At 42.0% G+C, this 23,386-nt stretch overlaps 1 protein-coding gene across 9 annotated transcripts in view; it reads right to left on the reverse strand.

Annotated features, from left to right (window-relative positions):
• The window catches only part of LOC107225945 (focal adhesion kinase 1), a 38,002-nt gene that overhangs the window by 4,814 nt on the left and 9,802 nt on the right, over positions 1 to 23,386 (reverse strand). For 2 of the 9 annotated variants that reach the window (XR_006903555.1, XM_015666587.2), the window contains exons 1-21: positions 13,474 to 13,615; positions 10,931 to 11,070; positions 9,704 to 9,879; positions 9,346 to 9,477; positions 8,931 to 9,080; positions 8,573 to 8,761; positions 8,376 to 8,456; positions 7,558 to 7,780; positions 7,395 to 7,430; positions 7,179 to 7,310; positions 6,913 to 7,095; positions 6,613 to 6,829; positions 6,304 to 6,494; positions 5,995 to 6,199; positions 5,836 to 5,915; positions 3,825 to 5,695; positions 2,361 to 2,504; positions 1,473 to 1,622; positions 798 to 897; positions 415 to 646; positions 40 to 325 (exon numbers count right to left, since the gene is read on the reverse strand). Coding sequence is in view for 8 of the 9 variants with exons in the window: in XM_015666587.2 (XP_015522073.1) it covers positions 40 to 325; positions 415 to 646; positions 798 to 897; positions 1,473 to 1,622; positions 2,361 to 2,504; positions 3,825 to 5,695; positions 5,836 to 5,915; positions 5,995 to 6,199; positions 6,304 to 6,494; positions 6,613 to 6,829; positions 6,913 to 7,095; positions 7,179 to 7,310; positions 7,395 to 7,430; positions 7,558 to 7,780; positions 8,376 to 8,456; positions 8,573 to 8,761; positions 8,931 to 9,080; positions 9,346 to 9,477; positions 9,704 to 9,879; positions 10,931 to 11,070; positions 13,474 to 13,556 (5,001 nt within the window). In the remaining variant the exon portion in view is untranslated. Of the gene's footprint in view, positions 1 to 39; positions 326 to 414; positions 647 to 797; positions 898 to 1,472; positions 1,623 to 2,360; positions 2,505 to 3,824; positions 5,696 to 5,835; positions 5,916 to 5,994; positions 6,200 to 6,303; positions 6,495 to 6,612; positions 6,830 to 6,912; positions 7,096 to 7,178; positions 7,311 to 7,394; positions 7,431 to 7,557; positions 7,781 to 8,375; positions 8,457 to 8,572; positions 8,806 to 8,930; positions 9,081 to 9,345; positions 9,478 to 9,703; positions 9,880 to 10,930; positions 11,071 to 13,473; positions 13,616 to 23,386 lie in introns of those variants that run through there. The other 7 variants (XM_046735522.1, XM_015666588.2, XM_046735518.1 and 4 more) reach the window with 7 other exon arrangements.

Below are 23,386 nucleotides of genomic sequence, written 5' to 3' on the forward strand. Positions count from 1 at the left end.
GCTTCAACCTAACATATTACCATTCTAGGCACACTTTACCTGAGGTGTTCTCTCCACCGATTGGCCCATTCTGTGCAACACGTCTCCACTTTGGCTTTGCCTAAACATTGATCCATGCCGTTCGGTTGACTGACTCCTTCTTAGTATCTCTCCAGATTGGCTGGAATGAACTTTATTTTCTACAGACAATTCCGGCTCACTAGATCCCTCCACTCTTTGACAAATTTGTTCGTTAACATACGGGTAACGGATTCGTATGGAGTCAATGACATCCAGAAGATTTTTCGCATCCATAGCCAATATATGCGCTGCGGATAACATGCCTCTGAAAATTTAATTTAGAATATTAAGTTAATAGAGGACTAACAAGATCAATGTATCTGAAAAGTAATAAATACTTCAATCCAATCTCACTTTCTATACTCTGCATCTAAAGTTGTGGCACTGTAGCTCTGGGCCAATTTCATAGCGGAAACAAGTTCAGCCATATCTTTGCTCAGAACTTTGTGAGCCATTTCTACTTCTCGATGCGCGCATGCCGGTAAGATTTCCATTAGAGAATCCACAGATGTGAGGAGCGCTCGTAGTTCCACGCCCACCTTTCTTACCAGCTCAAGATACTGTTCGGCTTTACTTTGTTGCACACCTGCAATGTTGTAATTAATGTTTTAGCAATAGGTATTGAATAACACTTTATGACACAATATCGGATATCATTCCAATGACAGGTGAAAATAATTGCAAATAGATAGTTGGTGGATTTAAAAAAAAACACAAATAATGTATTGTATTCCTACCCTGGGAAAGAGACATAACAGCTCTGACGACACTCGTTGTACAGTCATATACTTTGTCGTTAGTCCTATCTAAATCGGCTGTCGGTGTCGGTTCCATTTTCTGTAAATAATATGTCGATACTCCAGTAGCTGATATTTGATATTGTACTGTATTATAATACAAGTTGGATAATGCAGTTGCTTGTCAAGACTCTTGTAAATACAGTATCTTTTTACAATTCCTTGTAAAAAGACACAAGGGAAGTAATAAAAGTCAACTATACTAGATGCTCAAACTTCAATTGTGGAATGTATCAACTATTCAGAGTGTTTATGAAACAATAAAAACACGTGAAACCCTGGTAGTCTTATTGGTCTCAACATACGACTGATTTTCCAGCCAAGCAAAGCTGTTAAGAACTTTCAGTCCATGCAATGAAGCTTAATTATGGTTACACATGAATGTAAAATATATATCATAAGTATAGTTCATTGCGACGCTTGCACTTTCACAAAGAACAATAAAATAAACAGTGAAGCAAGATAGCAAATTCTGTGTACAAATTATAGCATATAATTTTCAAAAACTAGAGGCACTGAATATATTTCTCCAGAGATGATTCATATTGGTTCAAGCAAGAGACTTCAACAGCGTTGAAATATAATCGCGTGAAAGATACACTTCGATATGATCACCTTGACGATGATAACTTTATCAGAGCCCTTATCTAGACCAAGGGATCCTGTGTTGACGGGTGTAGCTTCATTACTGGGTGATTGGGTCACCGAACGAGGTCCTAGAGGACTTCCACTTTCATCGCCACTAGTTGCGATCGAAAGTCGTTTCTGAAAGCGTTAATACAAGCTAGCATAGATATTTGGAAAAGGCATAAAATTTTTAAAAGTTAATTGTCAGTGGCATTAGTTATAGGCTTGTGTTCTACAGCAGGCGGTATTTATATGATTGGTTAAAAAAAAAAAATAATAAAATAAAATTAAAATTTAAAAAAAAAAAGAAAAAAAAACAGAAGAATGTACAACTTGCTGTATGCGGTGCAGTATTCAGTTACACACCATTGCAGCTGACCCTCTCACTCGAGTCACTTACAGGAGATTGGAATCTGACTTATGAAATTGCCAGTCTATCCAACTAAGCGCACCAGGTAATTGTATCGGTGAATTGTAGTTTTTTTTAATTGCCCACTTCTGCCCCATGGTGTGAATTAAAAATGAATCAATTGATTCAAAATTGTAAGCGTTTAACGTGATTTTTGGAAAAATTTCCGAAAATCGAATTAAATTTTTCAGCAAAAATTATAAACAATAACCATAAACTGTACAAAGATGTATAAACTTTAATTCATCCATCTGTTTCAAATCGTATTTTACACAGTGCAAATGTCCCTTTGCAGCCACACATCTAATTGCTGGTAAATTCATCTAATCCCACAGTCCATCTTCAGATTGGTAAGCTACTACCATTTTTTACACTGACTATTTTTGCATAGTCTTTGATAATAGACAAATATGTCTAACGGTATACTCCGTAGACTTTGCGATCAGATAGATCCACCATGACATTACCTCTTCTCTCGCGAGCCACCTGCTATCTTCTTCGGACTGACGTTGCTGTTCTAGTAGTCTTTGTTCGAGTAATTTCTGTTCATCGTCCACACTATGACCAAAGTGCTCGATAGCGCCATCGAACACCTGCGATTGTGTGTTTCGCTGTAAAAGAAGTATCGCCTACATTAATGAGACCAGTAAGTTTAATAATTATAGAACGATCATAACAACCAAGTAATTTTTTATAGGGAATAATTTATGTAGGGGATCGTCATACTGGACTGCTAAATGTAGGAATTTTCGTCAAAACATATATACTTTTTGTACGAATTCGGCATTTAAGAGGTTGTAAGAGTTGAACAATTTCATCGGGCATCGGAACTATTCCGTTATATAAATTATGCACTTCTAAATCTATATTTAGGTTTGAAAATTGCAGTCTAGCTCATAATCAGGAGAATATCAAGAAACCTGTAATTTAAAAGATCAAACACTGATTTCAGAGTGGTCAGTTACTTTCAGAAGTCAGTCTGTAGTAGGTCCGAATTTGTCTCTACAATATTATAGTAATGGTGAACGACAATTACGTTTTTTGAATTCCAAGCAATAAACCGTAGAATAATATTGGAACGTATCGGCATACACTGCAGTACAGAATTACTAGTACTGACAGTACGTTGATTATGCATACCATTCATTCAGTGAGTTTTGCCAGCGCATGTGTTCAATTATGAATGAGAGTTTTCTGTTTTCGGTCATCAAATTTTTAATTAGTTCTGGTAATACTGTACCATCAGATGTAATGCGATGTTGGAAATACTTATTGTATACAGGGTTTGTGTTTTCTATAAAATGTAATATGTGTATAATATTGCAGACATGCAACAGTAAAACACGGTAATGGAACATTCTTCATGCGTAAACAAACCTACATATGCAACCCAATTTATCCTACAAAATTAATCAAAATAAAATCAGACTTGAAGAGGTGCTGTTGTAAGACCTAAATCTATTGAAAAAAAACAAGAAATTAGAACGTGGTACTACCCAGGTTAAATGCAGAGTTCATTGTTAGTTGAAGACTCGGAAGTCTTGACCAAGTGGTTATGGGAATTTTTAGAATCTGTTTTATTAGGTAAAAAAAAAGGTTTACTTCCTTTTATTTTGGAGTGTATCAAAAAATCCTGGAATATTGATCATTATACGAGCTCGTCAATCATGGAATCTGCAGTACTTTGGCATCAAAATTTTCTCGGTTACCAGATATGTACGTATACCCGTGTAGTCGAAAGAACTACGATTCCCCAATTCAATGGTAGATGGGTTTTATTAAACAGTGCAATAAAATATAAACTGAATGATAATAAAGAATAACTGGAACGAGGCATAGGCAAAATCATACAGTGATCAATGAGGAAAAATCAAAAGATATCGTTGCATTCCGCAAAATGCAAACATCATTCCTAAGAGCCATTATCAAACCTGATCTTGTTGGCTTTCCTCCGTCACCGAACTGGTCGACGAAATAGTGCTGTCGCTAACGGCTGACGACACCAGGGAACTAGATAACGCACTGTTGATAGAACGGGTCAACTGTTCGTCAGATTTATGAGTTACAAACGTAGTTATCTTTGCTATCCCAGTCGCCAACAAGGGCGGATTTGACCTCGGTACTGCCGTCGCCAATTGTGTGTGAAGACTTTGTTGCTGCGTTACATTAACACTTGTCGCTACTTGGGTACGTTGATTTGTTTGCGACGTTATGGGATTGGAGGTAGAATGGTGTACCTGAGAGCCGTGACCTTTCACCACGCCCGTTGCCCCAGAGAGTGAACTTTGCAATATTGAGCTATCCGAATGTTGATGTGAAATTTGTGAGGCCTCAGTATTTGCTAAAGTTGTCAATAATTCTTGCTGAGTTGAATGATTGGAAGTACTCATATAGGACTGAACGGGATGTGAAGGTTGAGGGGGTGTGGCCTGTTGAAAAGGCTGACTATGAGTAGGACCGCTTTGCATTGAATATGCTTGATTGAAACACTGAGCTTGGGCGACAGATGTAGGTGTGGCATGAACCGTATAAATAGGATTTGCACCGTTTTGTTGCTCGCATTGCTGGTTTTGCGAATAAATGACATATTGCCCCTGGGAGCTTTGTCTTTGAAAGTTTTGACCAGACTGGGCTCGAGACCCGTAAGAAAGTGGTCGTGCTTGAACCACGTTAGAATAGACTTGTTCTTGATCTTGATAATTTTGTGGATAAAATGGTTGCGGTTGATAATTTTGTCCTGGCATGGGGCTATACACTAAATTACTTCTCGCATTTTGAATATGTGATACACTTGGAGGTGTCGAGGACATTGGATTTGCACTTTGATTTTGAACCGTAGCTCTAGCGCGAAATTTCATAACGGGGCCGTAGAGACACTCAGTATTTGATACAGGAACTGTACTACTCACACTGGATAAACCACTACTACGTGGGTAACCTGCACCGGTGCTAGCAGCATTCTGTCCACCAACGTATGACTGATTCGGGGAATTACCGTAATGATTCACTGAACTAGATGAAGCTTGGGTTGTTTGCAAATGAGCGCTATTCGTGTATTGGATTTGTCCCATAACAATCGTGTCGGCACTAACAGTCTGCGCATGATTTCCTGAACCTTCCCCGGTATTACCACCAAGACTTGGACTCTGACTAAGGTTTCCTACGATCGCAGAACTCTGAGTAAAGTTAACAACCGGCCCATAAATTTCACCGCAGGTACCTGCGGGCTGCGAAGATGAAGTTATTGGTATGGGATTTGATGTGACGAGTTTTTGCACAGGAGCATATAAATCGCCAGTAATACTGCCCACCAGCTTCGAGCTGACAGAGTACAAGTTTTGGGTGTCTTTAATTTGATGCTTTCTCCCTGTAACTGGGGACTGGGTTTGTGCAACTATACTAGATTCGGACATACTAAGGCTCGACATTAGTGGTGAAATTGTGTCATTGCTGTCTAGAGAGTCCATGTCTTCGATCGAATGAGTATCGTGGTGAAGGGCAGGGGTTTCAGAAGATACGGTTTGGTCAAGGGCGAAGGGTAGGTCAGTAGCGATGGCGGTAGTTAGAGCTTGATCCTCGTCTTGAAATTGCACTGCGAGTGTGTTAAATGGGGATGCGGGGGTTGTGTAGACGGAGGGACATACCCCCCGAGATTGGTTGTCCTTGAGAAGTTGGGCAAGTACCTCCGGACTCTGGGCAACAATGTATGTTGACACTGGAGCGACTGAGCTCATGCCACTTCCCGATTCGCTTGAGTTTTGTGGTTGACGTGATGGTTTGGGTGGTGGGGCTTCGTCTGCACCTGTAAGCGATTCGCGTTAAAAATTTACACACTGCTTTTGTGTCGATGTATACACGCAATTGATGGAATAGTAAACTGGAACGTGGTTCTGAGAATCTTTGTTCGTCAAATGCAATACGCGAATCGGTGCATCAACATACCCCAAGACATTGCTTGAACTCTCCTATTCTCTCGCCTCATTGTCTCTTGTTGCTGGTGCTTTTCTTCCCGTAAAATTTCACTGCAATATAACACAAAATTCACTTGTAATTTCCTCTTTACCGACCGGATTGTTCACGTTGAAGAGAAAAATATCTTACTGCAAATTTTCTCGTATGTCTTTGAAAGTTGGTCTCTTGCTTGGCTCGTAACTCCAGCATTGAGACATCAGAGAATACAGTCTTGGAGGACAATGCTTTGGGAGTTCTAGCCTTTCTCCATTTTCCAACTTCCGTATCACCTCGTTATTCCGCACTCCTTGGAATGGCTTGACGCCCAACATCAGGATTTCCCACATACACACTCCTACCATTAGGAATAACATTTCTCAAATGAAAAACTCTGACTACGATATTAAGCAGCATTTTAGCTGTCAGAATCATTTTAATAACATCAGTGACGGTACTGACCAAACATCCATACATCCGAGGATGTTGTAAATCTACGGAAGTTTATGCTCTCCGGTGCCATCCATTTGATTGGCAGCTTGCACTTGCTCGCTGTGTAGTAGCTCTGGTCCTCGACCCATCGGCTAAGACCAAAGTCAGCCAATTTTACGCAAGTGTTCGATGATACCAGAACGTTTCTTGCAGCTATGTCTCTATATGAGAAAAACGTGATACTTTGAAAATTCGGTAAACGACATATGAAAATGCACAAGATCTTTTGACCGCAATTTCTTTGTGAAGCAGTCATTTCATTTTTCAAATCGAACTTACCTGTGAACGAATTTTTTGCTCTCAAGATACGATAGAGCTGTACTCAACTGGAAAGTATACAATAGAAGAGTGGCTACATCAAGCCTGTGCTTATTGGACTGAAGATAAGCGCGCATTTCTCCAAGCCGTGCTAACTCCATGACCAACCATATCGGAGCCTCAGAGCAGACACCAATTAATCGTATTATGTGTGGATGCTCAAATTGCTGCATAATATCTGAAATAAAAATATAAGATTAAAGTAACCGCTCAGGGGATTTAAGCTTGTGTGAAATAACAAAGTACAGTGTAGCAACGCACATGCTTCTTCGAGGAACTTTTCGGCAGTTGCGAGGTCTGCGTCGACTTTACAAGTTTTTACTGCAACGGCTACAAGTTGACCATCTCGGCCTCTGTACGATCCTTTGTGAACGTTGCCGAATTGACCTTCTCCAATTATTTCACCTAGCTCGACTTGATTTCTAACAATTTCGTAGTCTCGAGCTGAAATCATTTCGTACCAATTGTACGTTTGACGCAAAGATATGTACCCGATGGTTAAATAATTAAAAATAGTAGACACTCACTAGCTGGCGTTGAGTAATCTCCTTCCTCGTCGACAATCTCTGCATAGTCCTCAGATAGAATTGTTCCTGTTTTTCCGGAATTTTTCTCGGGACTGTCTGTTGCGTCATGCCTATACTTTGGTGGATGAGCATCTGTAAATTGATATCTTAGGTATCACTTGTATTCAGTTATTGCAATTTCAATTATATAAATAATGGCAGCATGGTGCAACAAACCTTTACAAGGGCAGGGATAATTTTTCCAGGATGCAGCTTGGAAATGAATGCGAAACTAGTTATTATACTTGTGTAGTGACATGCTACCATGCGCTTATTGTTATCGGTACATGCTATTGAAAACTTGTGAAAGTGGAATACATTAAACAACGAACGAACCTACCTTTTCTATTCCACAAAGATGTGTTACTCCCAGTGGTTAGCCTACAGTATCCATCGATCAAGTCTGCCAGACTCTCTGCTTGATCCAAACTCGAGCAAGTGATACTTAGGGTTTCCGCAGCTCCTGCCACTCTCAGTTTGATGCAGGCCTTTGCATGTTCCTTGCAATCCGACACCAAAGTCTGAATTGACTGGATCTGCGAGAACTCGGCTATTCTCGACGGCTGTAGAAAAATTAAATACATGATTAATTCTGTATTCGTTTTTACCTCCATACTGCCCATGTCAAATGACAGTTCTTATACCTCCGATTTTTCAATTTTCGATACAAGTATTGCCGGGTGAGTTATGACGGTGTTTTTTAATCTTATGCCAAAAACTTCCGGCCTTTGTCAAATAACAATATTTTGAAATATTGAAAATGATTGCCCGTAAAAAGAATCGATTTGCCAATTGATAGGTAAGAGGTAGAATTAATCTTTGCTTGGAATAGATTTATGAAAACTACGAATATTAACAACGGAAATTACACATATTAAATCATTCTCAATTGCGGAGCAGTCGGTAGAAGAAGAAAAAAACAATAACTCTTTCAGGCTAGCAAATCTCCCAACACTTTACGTCACAGTAGTGTACAGATTACGGGCTTTTGCTTGTGGAGTTTCGCGACATCTGTGAATCACAGTTAAATCTGGAATATCCATAGAAAAATGTATGGTACAGTGAATAGTGTACGCCTGGTATATACATACATCTGTGTATGGTCGTTTTTAATGCATCGTTACGTTGCAATGATAAATATATAGAAGTGGAACTCACCACTGTTCCACCTCGATGTGCCATGTATGAAATGCCCAAGTCAGGTCCAATCACGAGTTCAACTGGTATCGACCAGCTCGACTGAAATGATAAGCATATATTTTTTTTGTGAAAGGCATACTAAATTCAGCATAAATTTTTCATAAGTTTCACCAATCAAAGATATTATCCTCATTACAATCATATGTGCGACTTACCCCCAATGCGCATATGAATCTCTCCTGGTCAAATCTGTAGTAGGATCGAAGAAGTTCGAAGAATTTGAACATACATTCGAGTTCGGAAAGGGCGGCTACTTTTTTGAAATGTTGTTGTATCAGCTTGCGGAGTGCCTTCGGTTTCATGCCATTCAAAACGGTTCGGGGCAGAAACTTGTGGAGTCCGACCTGTCGTTGTTGGAAACAGATTGATTGGCAAACTTTGAATGAGTCTGGAAATGTTTACTTGTGTATAGTTTAAATATTTGAAACGGGTTCACAGCTATTTATAAAGCGTGTAATATTAAAAAACGCGCGAGAGAAGAATAAATTCTGAGTGGGCTGTATGCGGGGTTACCTCTCTTTCCAAATATTCCAAGTTGCTTTTCTTGTCCAGCGCAATTTGCGGCATGTCTTTGAAGAAGTACCGAATCTCAAGACAGCACAATTGTACGGCAACATCTTGGTCCAGGGTGGCGTGATTTGCGCTCAGGTAGTCGTTCCTCACCTTCAACGAAACAATTCAACACCAAAGTTAGACTAAAACTGCTTGACACCTTGTATAATATAGTAGAGAACATTACACATTCAATGTGTGTTGTTTTGTTGACGAGTTTACGGAATTAAGTTTAACTTTGGTTTATGCAAAGCAGGATTGGGTGTAACACAGGGTGTACCCAAGTTGAATGGACATTATTTCTGTCGGAATCTAGACGAGCAGTAGACGAAAAATGTTTCTCATGCGGTATTCCAGAAAATTTGATATACCTTACCTGATCATAATAGTAGTAAAACGTAACTTTGTCCTTTTCGTAGAGATCGTTAAGGTTCTGCGGTAGATATCGGACCCTTAATTCGTACCTCCACTCGCTATGAGGATGCTTCCGTTCGTATTTTTCTTGAACCTGTCGTTAAAACATAAATCAAGTTTCCACTGTGATATAAATCGGTAAAGGGCAGTGTGTGGCAAATGCGATTGCAGTTGTGTCTTTCTTTCAATACTCAAGACCATTACGGAGTTTAGAGCACTGCAGATTGAAGTGCGGAAGTAACTGTTTACGGTTAAAATGACACCACGAGGATTGCATTGTCTGCTTCAGATATTGAAGATGATTTGAAAATGACGCCAACCTGGTACATGGTTGTGTCCTGATGAAGCCAGTAGCTCTCCCCAGATCCTGGATGGTGTAACCTCATGGCGTAGAGGTGACGATATTGCCTGGTGCTTACCGCCAGCCGGCTCGTCACGAGAGAAATGATCCCCCTAACGTCAATTGCATCACCAAATTTGACGACATTGAAACCCCCTGGAACAGTCGTCGCGTACGATTATCATACAGAATGTAATTTATCCTAAAATAACGTAGTGTTCGAGATCAGAATCGTTAACTGTTAACTTTCGCTTTCACGTTTCGGAAAAGATAATGGTGCATGTTTCGTAGCATTCCAAGTCACGCTATTCCATTCTTTTTATATGATTTTTGGAATATCGATGTGGTAGATTTGTTGTGAGTTTGTATTTAAATGAACAAATTTTGATTCTATACAGCGAGTAATAACCAAAATCTTCATTTATTACTTATGAAGTTTGCTTTTATCTTTGTTTACGTTGATAAATCAGTTTTGAAGTATTTGGCTGATAGTAATAATCAGCAGGTAGCATCACGTTGAAATAAAAAGCAAATTTTATCTAACGAAACTACCTTTTCTTTTATTATTAATTACGTGGAAGAAATCAAAAGTTGTCATCTAGAACCAAGAATGAAAATTTGTATTGACCGGTGTAATTTAACCACATTAGCGGCAGGTTTTACAATCATACACATGAAATGACGACTATTCCATTCAACAAAAAATACTATAAAACACCATGAAGTTGTTATATTCCTTCCGTTTCGGTATAATATAATAACTCGGCGGTATACTCGGCTGCTAAACAACGGAGGTAGAGCAAATACGTCTGTATGGGTATATCTGTACCAAAGATTAAGAGGATTCGAAAATAGAAACGTGTATGATGAGACGAGAAAGCGATGCGAGGGTCTGCGGGCTTCCGAATGAAGAAGCTTCCTTGCTCCTCGTCGACATTATGTAAACTGGGTTTAGGAAATTGGAACATGTCAATCAAATATTAACTTGCAAGGTGCTAGATTGATAACTGTCGTGTATAATATAATGAAAAATGTGGAACTTTTTAAGCTCAAGTAAGATTTGACTCGGAAAATCGAGTATATCCAAATAATCCAAGATTTCATCAAAACTTATTATATTTCGTCGCGGTTGTACAGGTTGTTTAACTGCCTTATTTCTACCGAGCATGGAGAAAGTTGGTGCAAGAAATGAGTCAAATCAACCCACCATTGGGCAAGTGAACCTTGAGCGTTGCCTTGTCCATTGGGGTAGGCGAGCCGTGCGGAGGGGTTCCACGACCACCTCCGCCGACGCCGGTCTGGACGCCGACGCCGCCCCCATCCCCTCCAGTGCTCATCCCCTCATGGCTGAAACAATGAAAATTTCAGGATCGTCAAGTTTGAGGCTGTTACAGGACATGGATAAGTTACGGTCAGAATATGTAACTGATAATACAGCTGCATACAAGAAATATAATTATGGAATACACGGTGTAAATTATTTATTCATTGTCAAAGTCATATAACACAGCATTATTCAAATTTTTTCAATAACTTCAGCCAGTTTTTGGCCGCTCGTATACCTAAGATCTGAAATGAGCGATGGTTCAGTTGGTTTCTATCGCCTTTGAGACGATACCTATTTTTACTTTTTTAAATCGCAGGCATCCGAATTCCTGTCCAACTATGCGTTATCTGAGTACCCAAAAAGTATCGTTGTTATCGTTTCGTGCAGTCAGAAGCAAGCCGTTCAAATCTAAAAAGATTCTCGTCTCACTATAGCGCACAGCAGGTTTAACTCTGAAGTGAAAATATTGCCAACAGTGAACTCGTAGCAATACGTACATGACTGATTGTCCGAAGAATATGGTTACGGATTTGTTTTTTTGTACTCTGTTCTTTGCGTATCTAAATCGGTCCCGGGGTGCAATGTCGTTCGATGATTCCCATTGGAGGAATCGGCCTTGCAACATCGGTGTTGGGAGTTTGACGACATTGCCAGAATGTGAAATCAACCTTTACCTTCACCACTGTCTTTTGATGGACTGAGGAGAACGGGCGGGGAGAGGCGGAAATTACTAGCGAGTGGTGCCAAAGGCGGTGGAGGAGTACGTTGGCCTGGACTTTGATGCCCCGGTCATTGCCAAAGACCTCGAACTTCGTACGCGGAGTGAAATAAGAAGTCCAGGCCTTACCCTTGGGGTGTACGCACAGAGTTTGAAAACTCCGTTATACCCGCGAGAGTAATTCGTCATTGAATCATTAAATTTTGTAGGAAATTGGTAAATATTTTTCACAAATTCACCGACGGTAAGTCATTCGACTTGTTTTTCACAAAGTAAAATATATTGCGCGGTTTTTAAACGCACCGTATAAGGTGGTGTATTTCGAATTTGTACACGTGACATCAGTTTCTTACACATAAAACATTTTTGTTTGAAGAACATTTGAAACACCTGAAATTCAATTGGACATATGAAAGTGCCAAATAATGCTAGATAGTAGTAAGTAATTTATAAATGTATTGAAAAAAAATTCGTACGAATAGCACTGTAACTTTTATAAGAGGATAACATAATGCCTGAGCGAGAGGAAGTTGAGGTTCACCAATAATATAGGAAAATAATTGGCGGAAAGCAGATATAAATACAAATCATCAGCACAATGGTTTCCGTCGTGTGTTGTAATATCCCAATAAGTTCGCCCAGCGATAATGTGCACAGGAAAATACAACGCACCAAATATAATAGCGACAGCTTTTGCTGTGTATTCACGTTCGCAGTGGTGGATATAGTAAAAAAAAAAAAAAAACATGATCAATGACCAACGTATATTGTCCAACGTTGTGATAAAGTTACGGCTGATCGCAGCGTCGCAAATTGCATTCATGTATATATAAACATACGCACAAGAGCCGAACGCTGTACCGAGAAACGGCGATAAAGAAGTAAGAAGTGCCGATTAAACCAAAGACGACCTTCGTGACGCACCGGCATTCCCCGAGGTCACGTGACTTGCAGGAATGCTTTGGACGTGCGACCGACAAAACGGCCGACCCGTTAACTTATCATCGGAAATGGCCGCGAGGCAATCGAGAGACGCAACCGTTGGTACATGATCGCAGAGTATTTACTCCAGCGAGCATATTCGCTGAAGAATCCGGTTAAAGGAGGGAAGGTGGTAGGTATTATAGGTACGCGTCATCGTCTGCGGTGTTCATCGACCTCATTTAATATCTACCAGCTGATTGTTCTCTCCTTGTGCGTGACAATTATTGCGCACAAGAAGAAGAAGAAGAAGAGGAAGAAACGTTGACTGCAGACCCCGTTAAATCGGTTGTCTACCTCCCACGGGGCTTCGCACGTAGGCTTTGAAAAGAGAAACATTGATCGACGAGTCATACTGTTACGATGCAGTGCCCGTGCCACCCTTGCGGCTGTGGCAACCCCTAACAAATTTTACCCCAACCGGGCGACGATGTCCAACCCCAACATTCGGCATAACCATATTGCAGGATCCCAATACGCGTGGAATTTTCTTGCTCTCTCTACATTCGTCGATCGGGACTATATGAAACGAGGTTGTTATTCGCTTTGAACTTCGCGGTTATTCAAGTACAGTACAGTCTTGGAAATGTCCCGGGGTATATTAGCCGGGAATTATGCAGGGAACAGCAGATGGTCCTGTCGTTGTTGCACGATATGGTTATGAAGAAAAATACTGCAAGGTAAATTGCAGTTCTTCGTATAATTGACGATGTTTCATACTTACTCGGAGGTTTCGAGATACTGGAAGACCCGATAGACGGGGCGTCGATACATGAAGAGATGACCTTCCACGCGCTCCACCATCATCCTAAACAGTCTTCATCCGAACGGCTGACCTCAACGCAGGTCCCGCACTTTAGGTTTCCTCCTCCTCCTCCTCCTCCTCCTCCTCCTCCTCCTCCTTCTCCTCCTCCTTCCCGCCCCCCCCTATCTTTATAACGTTCAAAGGTTTTCTCAAAGTCTACGTAAGCGTATACCAGTTTTTACTCCGCACTGTAATCGTCCCGCACTTCCGTGAAAATTTCACCTTTTACACTTTCCTCCTTCAATTTCAACCTTGCTGTCAGTCACGGCAACGGAGATTAACCGTTACTAAAACTGTACCAAATCTTTTAATCACACCTCATAAACCCCACGATGTTTATTATACCACAAAAACTCTTCAGTATTTATCCGTTGCAATCAGGATCATACACGACGAGGCATTCGTCCGAAGACCTAGATATATTATTCAATCACAGTAAAAAAAAAAGAAACTACGTTTGAAAAACTTTAAAACCGGTACCGCATAGAATGAACAAAAAAACAAATAAATGAATAATAATAATAAAAAAAGAAAAATAAAAAAAAAAGAACAGATTGGATCGGAATTACATGAAATGAAGTATGTGTTTATTGTTATTATTGAAAAAAGACTGATCGCGTTGTCTGAATAATTCCACTAGAAAAAAAAAAAAACGTTCTTTATTTCCCAACGATAGTCGTTAATTGTTCAAAACTATATCCGCGACACAATCGGTGAATTGTCGGATTGCACTTGCATTTACCACCGCATTCTGGTATACCATATAATACTACGCAGAAATTACTTATAACGTCGCCGAGTTTAGCTCACCACGCGATTAACTTTAACTGTAACCAAGACCGTCGGTGAAGCGGAATAACGCGAAACCTCTTGATACTTATCGTATGTGGAAATAACGGTCGCGGAAAAAAGGATTGGGATACAACCACCTAGCAACAGCGTGCCGAAGAACAGGGCTCGAATACACAGAGGATGTGAGGAGAGAAGAACGTCGCGCGTGCGGGGCAAGCGCCGTGCTGGGTGCGGCAGTCTGCGCCGCGACGCCCGGCGTAGCTTCCTCCCTTCCACCCTTCCTCCCTTCCCCCCAACCGCCCGGCGTTAGCCACCCCCGAGGTGGATAATAAGTTGCGAGGCGACGCCGACGACGCAACTTTTATTCCACAAACACATCTTCGTATCCGCTTCTGTCGCAAAATTCCTCCACCACCGTTTAGGAACATGACTAATTTTCACCCCCCTCCCTCCAAACCGTTACACACAACAACTTTATACAATAGGTGTAAACGTGTAACATATTTTGTACAAGTTTAGATTCGTCGCATTACCGAAGCTGATTTAGATCCGTTTTCTGCTACGTTAATATCGATATTGACGGTATTGTACATTTTAACGAATCATTCGCGTACGGTAAAAATAATATTCTACAGTATATCGTATGTTATATGGGTTATCCCTACACTGCTCGTACATTCGTTGTATTCTATGTAGTATATGTAGTAAATCCCCCCCCCCCCCCCCCTCCCACATCTTTGAATGAATAAATTTAACCGCCACAGTGCTGTACTGAGATAATGATAATGCACATACAGGGGTTATTATAATACTTTGGTCGAGTGGAAAAAGCGCTCCGCTTTTACCCTCCCGCTGCCATTTATACCGATTACGAAGATCATTTCATCTTTGCTAGTTTACTCGTCCTTACAGCTCGAGCATCGCATCGCACCCGATGTCGAGGGCAAACTGTGGGAGCGCATGCATACGCTAATCCACATATGAACAGAGTAGATATGTGCGTGTGTGTATCAGGGTAGGAAGGGTCGAGTGCCCTCTTGACACGGTGACTACACCTCGACGAAGGGGATGTTTTTCAAGTACTGACGTAACGCATCACGTATGGAAATGAGAAAACGGTTCGATGCTAGCAGCTGCAGAATTGGAGCTGAAGCTAGCAGCCAGAGTTAGAAGCTAATGGTGATCAATTTCTTGAAAACAAAAAAATGCCGTTCAATTTTATCTTCATAATTCTATAAAAGTAAGGTATTTTAGATAATTTTGATTCTCGGTCTTCACGCTGCTTTATTCGAATGAATATTAGAACGTTCGGCTGCGAAGCTTCAGTCTCACGCTGCGAGAGAAAATACAGAACGATTAACGATCCCGTAAAGTTCGGTGAACAAAAAAGAAGATATAATTTTTATTTTTAAATAAAATTCATCCCGCGAGTTAATAATCTCCTGATTGTGGGTGTAAGAAGTTTAATCAATAAGAAAATGACGGTGCAGCGCAGTTGCGGTTCGAAGCTTAACAGGTGGTTTCTAATTCCGAGTTATTTGATCAATGGATCAGACGATGGAACGTGAGAGCGTGCGGAGAAGGTCGGGCCAGACAGCGTGGCCGTTGCGGTGGAGGCCGCCTTGCGTAATATAAGGAACCGATGCATGTGCACGACCGACTCTGAGACTCCCTTCGACTCTTTGCCGCCTGTGGCATCAAGCAGCCGGCTCCGGTCTCCGAACCACGCGGTGATGAACAGCAGCCATCTGACCGCCTGCACTCTATTGCCTCTCCATGCTTTACTCGCGGTGAAAAAGCCGCAGAGTGCGTATTTTTAGATAACGTTAAGATTCGTGCTTTATCGTAACTTGCGTTGCCGTTTGCGCGCCTGACGATAATAACAATAATTATTAGAAATTCTGACATTGCGCAGAGTGATGCGGGAAATTACCGATCGTCATGTGGAGAATAATACCGCGAGATTGTGAATAATCTGACGATACTGATTCATTCGAGAGAAGAGATGACAAGGAGGCAAATTCAGGCTTTTCGAACCGAACGTAAGTTTTCAATATACGAGTCACAGGTGAATCGAAGATATATTGCAAATACGCGAGGCGAAAAGACTGTTGCATCCTTGTTGCACACTATTCGTTATACCAAGGTTATGTTATGCGTGTTTTCACGAAGCACGATTTTGAGGTTAGGGTCGCGTAACGCCAGATTTATTAGCGACAGCGCGTGCGCGTAAACACCTAGGACATAAAAGTTGTCTTTTCAGTACTTCGCGCATGCGCATTCGCAGACTCACTCGCCCGTCATAGAAACGAATACTTTACGCATGGAAAAACGCGTAAAACATTCTCGCGTTACATCAAGATGTATCGTTACGACGATTTAACGTATAGTCCATTTTCAATACCTGGGGATAAAGTGTTTCACGGATACATTTTTGCAAAGTGTCTATGTTTAGAAATCTTGGTACCGATGCTACGATAAATATCTACGACAGTCCGCTGCGGAGTTGTTGCCATGGGCCGATTAGCTCTGTAACTTCCAAGTTGCGGTAATTGGTGTGGTACTTGATGACGCGTCAAGGAGAAGTACCGCATCGCAATAGGTATACGAGGAACAGAGACGGTAACTGCACCTGATCCACGTGGAAAGAGGAGGATGAGAGTACACGAGGACGTCCCGTGGTTATGTAAACTACCCGTAAATGTGGGAGGGAGGGGGAATCTATTTCCAGCGATTCGTCTGGACGACCTGGTGGAAAATCGATGCGACGCTGCACCAGAATTATACGGAGTCTACCGTCTGCTCGCGACTGACCCCAACTGACCTCCTCGACTCGACGCGACGCGTCGCGACGCCGCCACCCACACTGCATGGCTGGCTACGCCAATTTGTTTGTAAATTGTTATTGTCCCTGAGGTGTAAGAGAGACAATTGCGTCGTTGAATTAGTTTGGAATGCGGCGGATAGGTTAGATGCACCGTTCAATTGTGGTAACTGCGGGCACCTACCGTTTGTGCATTTTGACCACCTTTGCAAAATTCTGCATTTCCTAAATTCACTTTTAATATCTTCGACAATTTTAGTGAAATAAAAAATTCAGAATTCCTTGACATTTTCTCGCAAAATCTAGGTTACGTTGGGCAGCTTTTATGAGCAAAATCTCCAGAAGTTGTGCACCTTGAATATATAAATCAGGATATAAAAAACGCATAGTATTGCTGCGATTCACACATACAATAGTTAGAAATTGAAAAATATACCATTTCCGAAAGTTTGCTTGGCTGAATTTACGAAGCATAGCTGAAGCTTGAAAAGGATTTATAAAAAAAAAAAAAAACTACGTTTTTTCCTATCGTCTACCATAATCCCCTGAGTTTTCCCGATGGACGAAATTCTCGGTTTTCCCGCTCTGTCGCCACCCTGCCAAAGTGCGACGTTAAGCAAATTCCAGATCGAAGTTTCGATACTTGGTTGTTTAAAAATTAGTTTTCACCTTCGTGCGTTACGTCATTGCACCCCTGTACCACTTTTGCATGACAGGAACGAACATGGGCAGTTAACCGGTACCAATGTGACCGAAACCGGTACATCTACGCTACCACGTCTCGTCCTGATCCCGTTTATGAAGCGTTGCAGAAGTACGTCGAAGATGCGTCGCACGGTGATATTATGGTATAGACGCAAAGTCGTACGTCGACGGAACCGGAAGATTTCGCGATCAACGCAATTTAAGGAACCGACCCGTGACCGCGGAGCGCCTTATAAATGGACGGGTAGGGTCTACGTGACGGCTGACACCTGCAGCCTGATAATTATGCGGTAAGCATGAACGCCGGTACCGGGGAAAAAGTGTCCGGATATGGTGGCGGCGGAACTACTCGAGGCGTGTGTCGAGCCTTTGACTCTACCCTGCGAAAAGAATTTACAGTGAGTTTTTGCGAGGTCTGTCATGTGCCGAAAAACGTAGAGAGGGTTTGTCTTACGATCTATTTTTTTGAATAGTTTAGGGAGGTTGGTGAGAATTTCGAACGTAAATTATCGAAAATCCAAAACAACGAAAGATCAAAGTGGTGAAATTCCACCTAGCCAGAAATTCACGGATCTGAAAATCTTGGATCATTCGAAATTTCGGTGCTTCGGATATTTAAATTTTCTCATTTTCGCACTTTTGGAACTTTGAGCGTGGGGTTTCGGACGATTCGAACCTTTGATGTTTCGTCAAAGTTTGATTTCCTCACTCCAAGTTTCGCTACCAATAAATTCAGAATTCGGCGCTTTCGGAACATTTCAAATTCGTAATTTCAACCCCGCCCCCGTTCATTAGTTCGAAAGCTCCGCAACGTGACGTACATAATACACCTGATATTATGTATTTGCACGTGATGCGACTTGCCTGATAATCCAGGCGCAACTGTATTCCGAGTATCCTCAACAACAATTATAACATATAAGGGGTAAAAATAATGATCCGAGCGAGGCTGCGTCGTTGGTCGACGACGCAACACCGACTTGTACGATTCGCCAATGCGAATCTCACCGCAATGCGTACGTGTAATACGCGTATCCGCGATGCGTTATGTGACTCGTATCTGTGCGCGCATACGACGTATGAATATGTAAATGACGCCTTATGTACATACGGTACAACACGTCGACAACACCAAAGGAGCGCAAATGCGGTGCATGCGTGCAGACACGTTCAACTATATATATAAAGTCGGCAGAGAGCTGATCGTCGTTACAAGGCTCCTCTCCTGCATATCACATGTATTACATACCACTAATGATAAATATCATTAGCGTCGTTATCTTACAACTATGGTATAATACATACACATATGAGCGCTTATGCATAATGCCAGGGTATAATAACTTCCTCGGTTTCTTTTTGCCCCGTCGGTCTTTTTCTCTCGTTCACGGACACGGGGTTGGTTGGCGGACCGCCGCAAGTATACAAGGTATAACCCGCAAGAAGGTGTGCAAGGTAGTAGCATCGGGGCGCCGGGCAGACCGGGTAAATCTCGATAAGAAAACCATAACGTCTACAACGCCAGATTTTTCACGGAAAAACAAGGTGGAAATTTTTTCTTCAGGTCAACCTTGACCATTTTCACGGTATTTGTGTACCGTTCGGTCTGGCTAATAAGGCCGTAGCGGTGGAAAACGGAGAGTGGAAAACGGGACGACGACGTGTTTATTTGACTTGAAAAATTCCAACGGGATCTATTGTCGCTCGAGTTAAGCGGGCCAAGTTCAGCCGGCTGCGACCGGCTATAAAAATTCAAAGTTGGGTCGAACCCGAGGAAGGCGTAGACGACTTACGCGTGCTTCACGCACGTCGTTGCGGCATCCTCCTCAGTCAGGGGTTGTTTCGGTACCGATTTAGACAATCCGACGGGCGGAGAAACGTCGGGTGCTTTACACGCGCGCCGGGCAAACGGCGCCACAGTTTCATACCGAAACTTTATAAAACCGTGAAATTGTCCATGGGAACGAAATTAGCTCACCCCGTACGAAATGACCGAAAGGTCAAGCTCGCGAATGAGTTTCGGGGGGTGAAATTCAGGGCCGAAATTCGTTCGTTATCCTTTCGGGAAAAGTACTCGTCCGCAAATTTATTACACGTAAGCAATTTTTGCAATCAAGTATAGACACCCTCTATTCTCGATTCTGACAAGGTGGATGAACCAGTAATCGACGCCATATGCGTTAAATCGTGTATTTTCATCCACGGTTACACTCATTGGTGAGTAATACAGTGTACAAAGTGTTGAAACTCACGTCTAAACGTAGCTCAAAATTAGAAATGCACCTTCGGTGACGAACGTTGCATAGTTGAAGATATTAACAGTCAAATTAAGAAAAAAGATTTCCACGATTGGTACACTGACCATAAACAGTGCACGTCCATCCTACCGAATAATCCATCAACGGCCTTACAATTCATTTATCACACGCAAGTTCTACCAAGAAATTACAAAGCGATCGCATCAGGTACCGTTCCTCCCTATCCCTTTTTCCGTTACAAAACCTTACCCAAGGTTTACCCGACCTTTCTCCCCCGAAAGGTGGAATGCAGGTAATTTTTAAGTTGTTCTGGAAAGTACTCGAAAAATGCAAAGCACAATAATTTTCCCGCGTTTTTCCAAATTCGGGAATCAAGAACGAGCTGAGGAACAGACCGCGTGTGTTGGAGCCACGCGTGGATCGTCGTGTGGACGGCTAGTAGTCGTGTTGGTTTATAAATAGCTAGACGCAGGGTCGTTGTACAGAGCTGAGCAAAGCTGTGGACCCCCGGTTCGATCTGTGCGGCGGAGCGTCGAGCACTCGGCGAGGAGGCGACGAGACGGGGACCGACGAGGAAGACGACGACGAGGATCGACGACCACCTTCCCGTTCCCATTCACCTGCGCGAAGCGCCAATTTATCGGCGGATCGTCGGCTGTCCCGAGGCGAGGACTCGGGGCGGGGTTGAAGTTTGCTTGGTTACGAATTATTTGGTGGCGAAACTTTAAGTAAAGAAATCAAACTTTGGAGGAACGACGAAGCTTCGAATGGTCGTAAATCCGATGGCTCAAGGTTCCGAAAATTTCAGTTACGATAGAGCAAAATTCCGAAAGTTATAATATACTCGCACAGCGTAGTTTACTCAACGACTGGGTGTGAAAAATTAGAAAAACCGAAAATCAGAATGACCAGGATTCCGAACTTGAAAATATCGGTAATCCAAAACAAAGATAGATCAAAGTGGCGATATTTCGTCAATTCGGAAATTCTTCGATCACTCGGAATTTCGATGTTTCAGATTCTTAAATCTTCACATTTTCGTACATTTGGAACTTTGACTTGTCGGAGTTACGCCCTTTCGAAAATTTGCACTTTCAGAACTCTGAGCGTGTCAAGTTTCGGCCTATTCCAACCTTTGACGTTTCACCAAAAGTTTCACTTCTTTACTTAAAGTCTCGTCACCAAAAAATTGGAAACTCGGCGCTTTCCGGAACTTTTAAAAATTTGAAATTTCAACCCCGCCCCGAGGACTCTTCGGTCTTCCGGTTTTCTTTACCAAGGGAAGGTTCGAGAGTCTTGTGTTCAATATGCTGTTGCATGACTCCAGCGTTCATTATTTATTATACGCGTAGGTGTGCAGCGCAAACTCTGCGCAGTCAGCGTGACAGTCACAGTAGTACCGGGTATTTGTCGCGGTGTTGTCGTGTCCTTACTGCGTTTAGTTGCATTTCGACAGATGCAAGTGTTTAATGGAAAGAGGAAGAGAGAGAGAGAGAGAGAGAGAGATTACACGGTACGAATATAACAGGTACAGGAGTGAGTGCAGTGGTGTAGTTCCACATGAAACTCTGGACTTGCAATCCGCGATATCTCGTCGGGTCTGTGAAAACTGTACGGAACATTAATACTCGCTATTTATCTCGGCATGCGTGTAACATATGACTCAGGACTTCTTCCGCTCCGGTTGTTTCTGTGCGTTGGCTACTTATCGCCACTTCTGTTTGTTAACAGGGTTTTGTCATAACTTGGAACTTATTCGAGGAACTGATTGCACGTTGTCAGTCTCAGTGAAACGATCGTATCGGTCATGTTTTTAACGATATCAGATCAGATCAACCTGGAATCTTGATTTCGCCAGATCAATCTATAGTTTCATACACCTTACAGCCTTGAAAATCGCTACTTGTTGGCTATTCTATTCCATCAAGCATCAAGTTGCGGTCTCAGTGCTTGGATAAATGTTCGATCTCTTGTTTTTCAGGCTCTCTCGGAGCGTTGGATAAGCAACAATGTTATTTCGCGGTTATAATATATTCCGAATCATTTGATATTCCCGACAACTTCGAGCCTCCGAACATCTCTACGATCGTCGAATCGCGATAATGTTACAATCGCCATTCTGCCTGGACAAGAGCAACGCTAGTGAATAGCCGATTCCTATATACATACACATAAGCCGCACAACCTAGTTATCGCGATGTGTCGATGCAGTAACCGTATAATAGATAAGAAAAAAAAAAGGTGACGGTTGAATTGTGAAGGTCGAGATCTCGCGGCATAGCCGAACAGTAGCAGCACCGTTTCCCACAACAATTATACAGAATCCGATGTGATACTGTACTTGGATACAAATGTATGCACTGTAGATTCACACACAATCATTGGGTCAGCATACTCATGTACGTAGATGCAGTATGCGGACGAACAAAACGCCATCATATCACTACACGAAAATATAACGTGTATAGGTAAGCGATGGGGCTGTAGATGTTACTCGGACGAAATACGCGACTCGTCGCTGATGCGATGTGTTATACAGTACGTACAAACGTATACGTGTTACACCGCGGACATTGGGTATGGGTATAATTAATTGCGTAAGCGTGCGTGTACGAGTCGTGTGACACACCGCAAAACGTTGACGAAATAGATTTACAATTAGATTAAGATTTAGCGCGAAATGTACGGGGCGCAGAGATGATTGGTCTCTGTAATTAGAATAATTGAAAAAATAAGAAAGAAAAAAACTCTCACAGCATCGGAAAAAAATAATAATACGGGAGATGATCGAAATTATAACAAAGACTGCTAGCGCCTCTGTATATAAACGAATATTAATGTAATAACGTTTAAGTCCGCACAGAGCCGGGCGAACTGCAGCGAAGCCTCGAGTCGTCTTAATCACACTTGAAATTTTGAAATTATATTTAATTATCTGTCATCCGGTGGCAGAGTCGACGACGTCGCGACATTTAAACACGGATAATGGGTAGATTAACGCGAGAGCGTGAATGTGTTACACGTACTATACGTATACTGTAATATTTACGCATCTATGTGTGCACGTAAATACGTTGTACGTAAACTTTGGTAGATACAAAGCTCACTCCGTGAAGGCTAGTCGGGGATTTAACGCCGGTTTCGTCTCTCCGTCGATTCAGCGAAGCGAACGCGAGTACGGCAGACGAACAACTGACGACTGTCGGACGTGACGACGACGACGACGACGACGATAGCGACGACATCGGCATCC

Source organism: Neodiprion lecontei, chromosome 3 (genome assembly GCF_021901455.1).
Source record: "Neodiprion lecontei isolate iyNeoLeco1 chromosome 3, iyNeoLeco1.1, whole genome shotgun sequence".
NCBI classification, from domain to species: domain Eukaryota; kingdom Metazoa; phylum Arthropoda; class Insecta; order Hymenoptera; family Diprionidae; genus Neodiprion; species Neodiprion lecontei.